This window comes from Trichechus manatus, unplaced genomic scaffold (assembly GCF_000243295.1).
Source record: "Trichechus manatus latirostris isolate Lorelei unplaced genomic scaffold, TriManLat1.0 scaffold00209, whole genome shotgun sequence".
In the NCBI taxonomy this organism is placed as follows: Eukaryota; Metazoa; Chordata; class Mammalia; order Sirenia; family Trichechidae; genus Trichechus; species Trichechus manatus.
The window spans coordinates 308,526-318,850 of NW_004444145.1; the positions used below are offsets into that span (position 1 = coordinate 308,526).

The 10,325-nt window shown below is 41.1% G+C and overlaps 1 protein-coding gene across 1 annotated transcript in view; it reads left to right on the forward strand.

Annotated features, from left to right (window-relative positions):
- LOC111822776 (lysozyme C, milk isozyme-like) overlaps positions 1–7,533 on the forward strand; it is a 15,456-nt gene extending 7,923 nt beyond the window's left edge. The window contains 3 exon segments of the mRNA XM_023742430.1: positions 5,230–5,449; positions 6,052–6,130; positions 6,474–7,533. Coding sequence (XP_023598198.1) covers positions 5,230–5,449; positions 6,052–6,130; positions 6,474–6,552 — 378 coding nt within the window. The 3' untranslated portion in view covers positions 6,553–7,533.
- The last annotated feature ends 2,792 nt before the right edge of the window (positions 7,534–10,325 follow it).

Here is a 10,325-nt window from a genome sequence, read left to right on the forward strand (position 1 = left end):
TTATGCCAGCACCATTTGTTAAAGAGACTGTCTTTTCCTCAATTAATGGACTTTGGGCCTTTGTCAAATATCAGCTGCTCATAGGTGGATAAATTTACGTCTGGATTCTCAATTCTGTTCCATTGTCTATGTATCTGTTGTTGTACCAGTACCAGACTGTTTTGACAATTGTGGTGGTATAATAGGTTCTAAAATCAGGTAGTGTGAGGCCTTTGTTCTTCTTCAGTAATGCTTTTCTTATCTGGGGCCTCTTCAAAAGGGAGCTTTTGTATTACTTATACTGAAATGTGTACTGTTCATATAATGTTCCATGTTGGGAGAAATATGCTGTTTTACATAAATGAATCAGGACATGTTATACATACATAAGACTGGACAAATACAGCCATTTGATCTATTCAGTTGGATCGGATTAAGCCACAAGTGGGGTGGCTGGTTGGGATTTCTCCTCCAAGCAGGTCTGATCAATCTGCTGGGGACAGTCCTACTAGTAACCCTCATTAAACGCTCCCTCAAATGATGCACAGATATAAATCCACCAGAGTTATGCACCAAACCACAGACATGCAGCTCAATGTCCAAAATGGGTGATGGGCATACCAGGACTTGGTATTGCTTTGCTTCCTTTTCTGGCACCCTGATGGGAGTTGGGGGGTGGGCTACTGGGGGAATGGTCTGCCTTTATGGCTCCCATCCAGGCTGCCTAAGTAAAGGCCTTGGGCCCAGAACATTCTCTGATAAGGAGGCTGGGAATTGGGTCACCTTCTCTCCCAGTTCCTTCTCCTTATCAGAGAAGCCTTCACCCTGTTCTAGGCATACAGTAACTTTCTCTGTCTCTTGCACATGCCTGGGCACATACGGCACCTGGCCAACCTCACTTCTATACCTGTTCCCGGTGAGTAGGGAACGGGGTATCTCATACTACCGCGCAAGACGGGGAGTGTGCCAGATTGTAGGAGCCCTCCCTGAGGGGTGGACTGAAGGGGAAACAGGCTTTGTGAGTCCGAACATGAGCGCCCTCATGTGATCTACTAGTTCACTAAAGTTTGCTAAGTCATCCTTATGTAAGTCCCTGGCATGTAGCCTCTATTGTCCACTACCCCTATAAAACCTCCTCCCTCCCACTGCGGGGTGCAGAGATCTGCTTTGGTCCTGTGACTGCCCAGGACTTGCCTTGGTATGTACATCTCCCTAATAAATTCCTTTGCCGGCACACTGGAGTTGCCCACCTCTTTCTTTGATGTCTCCGTGCCCCATTTTCAGGGGCAAATTTCAGGTTACTGGTCCATGCCTGGACAAATGGGCTCAAGCATAGCAAACATTGTGGGGATGGTGCAGGACCAGGCAGTGTTTCGTTCTGTTGTTCACAGTGTCACTATAGTCGGAACCGACTCTATGGTACCTAACAGGTCTGGAATGGGGTCTGAGATTCTGCATTTCTAACAAGCTCCTAGGTGATGCCCAGTGTTGCTCATCCATGGACCACATGTATAGTAGTGAGGATCTAAATAACTCTAGACACCACAATACATGGTATGTAATATTAGAAGACTATTTCTAAGTCCTTCTTCAAATTTTCATTCTGAGCCACATCTCAAGATTACACATTTTGTAATTTTTACTTTGCCTCTTGAGAGGGGCCAAATAATGGGGACTTTTATGAATCGACCCAATAAATAACACATTTCTCCACCCAAATTTAGAATGGAAAGGTAATCGATAAAACAAGTTGTGTTACTTTTTTGGCTGATAAGTTAATATTGGAGAATCTACATGTATCTGTGGGCAAGCTGGCTTTATTATACAGAATCCCAGTCACAGGAAATGCTGAACCTCCTCAGGCTTCCTCATGTGGAGGCTCGCCCCTGTACAGCTTGCAGCTAAAGGAGCAGACAGAATGCATGTCCTCTGCAGGCAGACTCATTTCCAAGGAGCAAGGGGTCATGAGGGAAGGGGCTATGACTGTCCTCTATCCCAAACTCACCAATCAAATAAGTCTCTTCTGCCCTGCTTCCCATTGGGGAAGTAAATGAGACACTAGAGATAGGCCAAGATGGCTTTTTCTAATGGAGCTCTCACCACATGAAAGGAAATAATCAGGAGGGATGAAGAAGTGTTCTCTTACAATACATCTAGAAAGCTTGGAGCCAAATAGAGATGAACCTAGTAATTATGCAATTCTTGAGGAATATATTTCTGTAAATGAACTCTTCTCCTGGTTTAATTTTTATCATTTTTCCTTAAGCCCTATATCTTTAGTTACTTCTTCTTCTATGCATTGAATTAATAAAAATAATAGTTAACATTTATTGAGTTCTTGCTGTGTTCTATAGTTCATTTAATCCTCCTTCCCATAAAGTAGAGACTATTATTAAATCCATTCTAAATGAGGAAACTGAAGCTTAGATACGTTAGGTAACATGCCTCAAAATACACAACAAATAACTGTCCAAGCAGAAATACTAACCTTGGTCTGTCTGGTCCCATTTTCAATCACTATCAGTAGTGCCTTTATAATGTAACAGATGAATTTATGAAAACCACCTCAAATCCTCTTTTGGAATGAGGAATTGATTAGAGAAAGAAATGTAAGGAAAGGAAAGGAGAGAAAGAATTAGAGAAAATAGACACATCGCATAATGTCACTACTATCCTGGGAAGCAATATATACTACCAATTATCATTCTAGCCCAATCCACCTCCAAACCCATATACCAAGCCCATTATTATCGAGTCAATTTCAACTCATAGCAACCCCATGTGGGGTTTGAACTGCCAACCTTCAGTTTAGTAGTCAAGTGCAGATTGTTTGCACCACCCAGGGACCTAATCCACTTCCAGGCCTACCTAAATTCTTTATCCAGCGTTTTGGAGCTGGAAGGGGTTTTTAATAATGATAGCTAACATTTACTCAGGCACAGTTAGTTATCCTGCCCAAATTCATGTGACGAGTAAGTGACAGAGCTGGGATTCAAAGCCAGGTAATCTGGTTCTAGAGTCCATACTCTCAACACACCACCACACTGCCTTTAAGCACATCTATTCCAAAGCTCATTTTTCATACGGGAATATTAAGGCCTTGCCTTGCCCAAAGACATCTAGTTAAGGTGCAGCAAAACCTTTCTTGGGCTTGTTCTAAAACTTTTTTTTTTATTTCAAAGGCCTTTCTCCAGATAAAAAACATAATTTGTTTAAACCATTTGAATCCTCAACTATAAATCCATTCAACCAAGACTCTAGAGATGTGGCCTTTATATCTACACAGCATTTATCCTTCTCAAAAAAAGAAAAAGCTTTCATCATTTCAGTCACCCTCATCTAGACTATCTTCTGCTTCTCTACAACTTTCTATGGTTACAGTCACCAGCATTGCCTGCCGCACTGGGATGAACCATGGTTTGTTCAGGGTGATGCCTACATTTTCTCTTCAGTTTCCTCCTAATTAATGCCCAGGACCTTCCATTTGTTTTTCGTTGTTTTAGTTTAGTATATGTTTGGGTTTGTTGTTGTTTTGTTTTGTTGTTTTGTTTTTGTTTTAATTTGTTTGGTTTGGCTTGGGCAAAACAAGGGGCTGCCTATATCTGCATATTACTCTTGAGAGAACAGAAAGATGATTCTTATCTCACCTCTCCCCAAGTTATAAAAAGCAACTTAAAGCCCATCTTCCTACAAACACAAATTGTGTAATTTCTCCTTATATTTGAACAACCCAAGCTTGTCAATCACTTATCTGTAATCTCACACAGTCATGTCAGATATTCCTATAACTTCTTCTGCAATGGATTAATTTATTTCACTTTCCCCTAAAAGTTCAAAATTATCTGGAAGTATAGAGATTTTGCTGTATTTTTGTGTTCAACTAGAGATCCCATATTTAAGTAAAATATTGACAATCTAGTCTGGAAGTAAGAGATGAAAAATCTCTTAGCAGACAAGAAATGGTGATCAGAAATAAAAACGTGGTAGGAGTAGGGGTTATCTTTAGGGACGTGAAGATCTGTGTTGTTGCAGGTGCTCTGTGTAGTGTGATCTCTGGACTCAGCCTGCTTGGTTCAAATTCATCTCCACCATTTCCTAGCTGTCTCACTTACAGAAAGTTAATTAACCCTTAGTAGATTGTTTCTCATCCATAACTGTATTTAATGTATATAAAAATGTACATCATTTCCTCCTCATAGGGTTGGGGATTAGATGGTTTAAAAACAGGTAATGTACTTAATACCTTGTCTGACACATGGTAAGCACTTAATAACTACTATTGTGTGGAAGAGAGATTAAACTTATACCTTGTGGTCTGAGACCAGCAGAGAGGGGATATAAAAGAGGCAGACTCTGGCTTAACATAAGAAATAAGTTTTAGTAATTAACACCGTACCTGGCACTCAGTATGTGCCCAATAAATATTGAATGAATAGGCAAGAAAAAATAATGAATACGCCTTTCAGAGAATGGAATGGTGGGCCTCAGGAGGGCATAAGTTTCTGATCACTGGATCATCTCAACAGATGCTTGATGACAACTTATGACAGACTTATGATTAGTGGAAATTCAAGTATAGATGGGAGTCTGGATCTGATGACTTCCCTCCATTTTTCCCCTACCCTCTTGTCTCTGCCAAAAAAGAGCCCAGATCTTCTAGGTTTGTCTAAGTACTAGTGTCACAAGGGAATTAGATGGAGACTGTAGAAAAGAAGATAAGGCAATGACAAAGGTGCAAGAAGCATTGAGAATCTCAGTCAACCATCTTATTAGTGAGAACACATTAAACTATTTCAATTTCCTTTGAAGTTCTCCATTTCTCTCCGTTCCAAATTGACTTTTTTTAATCAACCCCAAGGATGGTTTTTCTGGACTTTCTTCCTAAGATTTATCCTCTACCACCTCTCCACCCCTTCTCTTGCATATGCCTGAGGATACCGAGCAAAAGTGAATGTATATGGCAACAGTAGATATTTGGCTAGGAGATGAGGCTGAAAAATAGACTGGGGAACAGACTGTGAAGTGATTGATTGGTTGGCTGGTTCTTGGGCATCCTAGGTGCATTTATTTAATAAATTTTATTGCACTTACTATGGGCTAATTATTGCTTAGTACTGGGAATACATAATAGATTGTATATAACCTCATACATAGAGGATCTCGTGGTCTCTTTATCTCAGTCCTAAATGGGCTTTCCTTGCTGGTGACTCTAGTTCAGCACAGCCATGCCCTCTCTTTCCCATGGATTAGAGAGTGGCCTCTCATCACAGAGCACTCTCCCTTTTCCATCCATTACCTTTTGCTCTGACACGGGTCTGCATGGCTCAGTATGAGAATAACTTCAACACTTGGGCCTTTAATGGAGGAAATAGCAATGGCAGTAGTGACTATGGGATCTTCCAGCGGAACAAGTGGTGGTGCAAAGACAACAGGCATTCCTCAGAAAATGCCTGCAACGTAATGTGCAACAGTAAAGTCTCTATTCCCTCTGATGGCTGGGTGAAATGAGGGTGGATAAAATAGGCGCAAAACTGAATGTTCTGCTCCCTAACACCTGATCCTGTCTGTGCTGAGGAAGCTGGGTACAGGAGATAAAAAGTGCTGAACAAGTCTCACCCTAAAACAGAGATTCTCCTGCTGCAAAGGAAGAAGAAAATACACTGGCCTCTAAGACTCCTGAATCCCCAAACTATTTCAACCTCCTCACCATCATGGGTCTCCATCTCTTAAGCCATGTTATCCCTATTCCTGGTACATGCACCACTGCACCACCATTCCACATACCCACACACAGCACTGTGGACACACTGAGCACTTTCCTGAAAACAAAGGCTCTCTCTTGTCCACCAGGTATTGGATACCTTCTGGAAGGACCAGTGCCCAGAGACAAATTCTAAGCAAAGGCAAGAAAACCTAGGCACAATTGAAGGTAAACCCAGAGAAGGGTTCCAGAAAGAAAGGACTTCTGAATCCCAGGACTGTTTCCTCTGGGAACTCCGTTCAAAATATGATCAATTATTAAAAATAGGAAAAAGGATTTTTCCCTCCCCACTCATCCACTTTTCCTTTCAGAGTTTATGAATGATGACATTGATGATGACATCCACTGTGCCAAGACAGTTGTGAAAGATCCTAATGGGATGTCTGCCTGGTAAAGTGAACATGAGGGCAGACTAGCCACTCTGCCGGGGTGGGCCCAGACAGTACCTAGGATGCTGACATAAGCAACATCTATGCTGTAAGGATTTTTCCTGGGATTGGGAGGGGTTGAGACTATTCTCCTGAGGTGAAAATGAGGCACAGTATATTGTGGTGGCTTCACCCCCAAGCATCACTGGAGCACCCACCCACATGTATCCTGGATGGGCAAGCCCCCCTATCTGACACTCTCCTATAGCACAAACTGACTCCAACCAGCAGGCCTAACATTCCCTCTCAGCCGAGCCCCATACACACCCCTGCCCATCTCTGATCTATGCTTTCTCTATCCTTAGGGTGGCCTGGGTATAACACTGCAAAGATTTGGATTTGTCCAAATACCTGGCTAGCTGTAAGCTGTCAGACTGTCTTTGAATGTGGTTCCTGAAGAATGTTGCCCAGAAGACAGGGCAACTCAACATTTTTGGAGGCTCTGAATCTTCCCCCATCCCTGCCTCCAAAATAAAAATTACTCAACCTGTCTCAAGTAGCATGTTTAAAGGCTGGGTCATGACGAAGACTTTCTGCAGAAACTTCTGCTGGAAATCTTGTTCTCTCCAAGACTACCACTCAAGTTTCCCTGGAGTTTCCCATATCTCTTCTGGAAAAACATTTAAGGAAAATCCTTGCCTGAGAACTTCTTGGGTGTTACCCAGTCTGGGCTCAAAGTGACACTTGAACATGGCATTCAAGATGCCAGCTTTTATGGAATTCATTTAGTGGAGGTAGCTACCCTTATTTTCCATTACCAGGAAGGCAAGCTCAGGATGAAACTGAAGAAAATTGTGAGAAAGATTTGGTTTAGAGATTGGGAAGGACTGGAAGAATATCAGAATGATTATGTTAGTTACTGTAAATGTCTAAGATGCTGTAACAGAATTCCAAAAATATAGTACGAGTAATTTATTTGTCTCTCACATAACAATCCAAAGTGGGTAGACAGACTCCTTTGAAACCCAGGATCTTTCCATCTTGCATCTCCACCATCCCCTGCAATCGTGCTACTCATAGTGTGATTCATGGACCAGCAGCATCACTTTTCACCTGGGAGCTTGTTAGAACTACGAATCTGGAGTCCACTGCCAACCTACTGAATCCTTGTTTTAATAGTTTAATGAGCTCTCCAGGTGATTCTTATGTAGAGTAAAATTAGAGAAGCACTACCTTAGAGTACTGTCCTCATCTATATGGACAAAGCTGGATGGAAGGTACATCCCTGTTCCAGTTTGTGGGAGGGGGAATGAGGGTGGAGAACACACGTGCAAAGTTTTAAAGCCCAAGCCTGGAAGAGGCACATCACTTCCACTTAAATTCCAAAGGTAAGAATTTAATCACACAACCATACCTAGCTGCAAGGGGGCCTGGGAAATGTAGTTCCTAGCAACACAGCCATGGTCCTGCTACAGAACCATGGAAAATGGATTTCAGTGAACTAGCAGTTTCTGTAGTGATAAAGCACTTAATAAAGTCAATCATAATCACTCATATTCCTGTAAATCCCACTATGACTCATAAGATACAACCATATTACAGTATTTTTGTGTCCCACCACCCCTGGGTGGTGCAAATGGTTAAGCACTAGACGATTAGCTGAAAGGTTGGAGGCCCGAACCCACCCAGAGGTGCCTGGGAGATAGGCCTGGCGATCTGCTTCCAAAAGATCCCAGCCTTGAAAACCCTATGGAGCAGTTCGACTCCACACACGTGGGATTGCCATGAGTCAGAATCGACTTGAATGCATCTAACAACAACATCCCTTTATTCTGTGGGGCAGGTTCTTCTTTTGCCTCTGAATAAAAACTCAGGCTAGTACTGTGACTTTTCTGGTCACTCTCAGGTAATGAAAGCACACCAACTCTCTCCAAAGAATCCTTCTCTCCAGCTCTTTTCTTGGCCTCTCCAACAAGTTTAACAGGCTGACAGTGAAAGCTCAACGAAGGATTCAAAAATAAATTCCCACCATCTCCTTTTGTAGACATTTGTTGTCTTCATTTCACTGTGGAATGTTCCATCTAAGAGCCTCAGCTAAAACTGAAACTAAACTAAAAACTGATGCTAAAATTTAGCATCCTAATATAGTATCTTTTAACAGTTTACAAAGCACTTGCAGAGAGACTAGATCTTATTTGACCCTACAACCACCTTATGAAGATCCCTAGGTGGTAAACAGTTCACACTCAACTGCTAATCTTAAGGTTGGCAGTTCAAACTCACTCAACAGTGCCACAAAAGAAAGGTCTGGCAATCTGCTTCTGTAAGATCACATCCAAGAAAACTGTATGGCACAGTTCTACTCTGTAATACATGGGGTCACCATGAGTCAGAATCCACTCGACGACAGCTAACACTCTATGTGTGTCCTTGGGTGGCACAAACGGTTAAGTACTTGGCTGCTAACCGAAAGGTTGGTGGTTCAAGTCCACCCAGAGGTATCTCAGAAGAAAGGTCTGGCAACCTATTTACCAAAAAATCAGTCATTGATAACTCTAGACACAGTTCTACTCTGACACACATGGAATCACAACAGAAAGCAAGACACTGAGGTCTCATTTCCTGACTGCCACTATCCCTGCCTCATTGCTCCTGCGGCTGCCACCTTCTGGGTAGCTCTGAGTGGATGTCATTCCTGCTGCTGTTACAACTGCTGGCTCAACTCCTTTCCTCTCGTCAGTGTGATATTTGCCCATAACGGTAAAACTTATGATACATTTTGACAAGTTTTCTGTATCTAAATGTAATAACGTTAAGTTTCCTCAGTATTGAAAAGATGCAGCATGCTCTCTAAGTGTTCTCTGGTGGTCATAACTAGTCCCTGCAGCCATGTCCATTTATGGTAACTTTGACCAGAAGAGGAGGCCTTGCCTGAAGGCAGACCTTTACCAGATCACAGATGCACCAGGCTTCAGCTTTGTGTCCAGCACTTTTTCTGCAGCCATGATAAACAACTAACGCTAAAATTCAACAGCTAATTTTAATTCAACAAATATTTATGAGCATTTGCTATATACACAGCTGACAGGAACTCATTATACGATGACATCAATGCCATCACAGTGCTAGTACACTATAGGAAATCAATAAACTTTCACTAAACAAGGATACAGAAGCCAGAGTGTATGAATAAGCATTCAAGCAGGCAGTCAGTGCTAAAATGGAGGTAGAAAAATAATCTCTAGTTTGAGGCAGAGGTCAAGCTGGAAAGGTTTTTTTGGTGCAGCACAAGTCTCTAAATGTTCAGCAAGGTCAATGGGAAATCCATGAGTCTAAAATTTGGTATCCATTTCTTAAAAAATACTCTTGGCAAGCTAGGAATAGAAATTTGTTAACCTGATAAAAAGTATCTACCAAAAAAAAAAACTTCCAAGTTTTTTAAAGTTTCTTTGAAATCAGAGTCAAAGGAAGTTTGCCCTCTGTTACCACTTTTATTCAGTATTGTACTAGAGGTCCCAGCCAGTATATTAAGGCAAAAAGAGGTTTAAGAACTAGAAAGGAACAAAACTGTCATTATTTATGAATGACATGATTACATACTTACAAGATCCAAAAAATCTACAAAGAAATCACTAGAATATGAGAACTTTGCAAAGTTACTAAATATAAAATCAATATATAGAAATCAAATGTATTTCCATTAACCAGTAACAAAATTCAAAGAGAAATTTTTAAATACAACTACATGTAAAAAAAAGTTATCTAGAAACAACTCCAACAAATTATGTGAAGACACCTTGGGGGAAAATATAAAACTTTATTGAGATAGAAACTAAAGATCTAAGTGAGGAGATGTAGCATGTCCAATGTTTTTATGTACTTCATTTCTCCCAAAATAGACCTATAAAATCAATGTAATCCAAATCAGAATCCGAACAGAATTTTCATAGGATTTGACAGGCTAAATCTTACTTTATATACATTTATATGGAAACCCAAAGCACCAGAAAATATATATATAGATATGGACATAAAGATATCTTGAGTCAATATAAAGGGGTTGGCATAAGCAGTGGAGTGAAAGGATAAAGCTTGTTTTAGAAAGATCATTCTGTCTACACTATGGATTACAGAAGGGCAAGATTTGAGGCTGGGAGCCTAGTTAAGAGGCTATTTATTGCCTTTCTCAAGAGAGAAAGGATGAAGACCTAAACCAG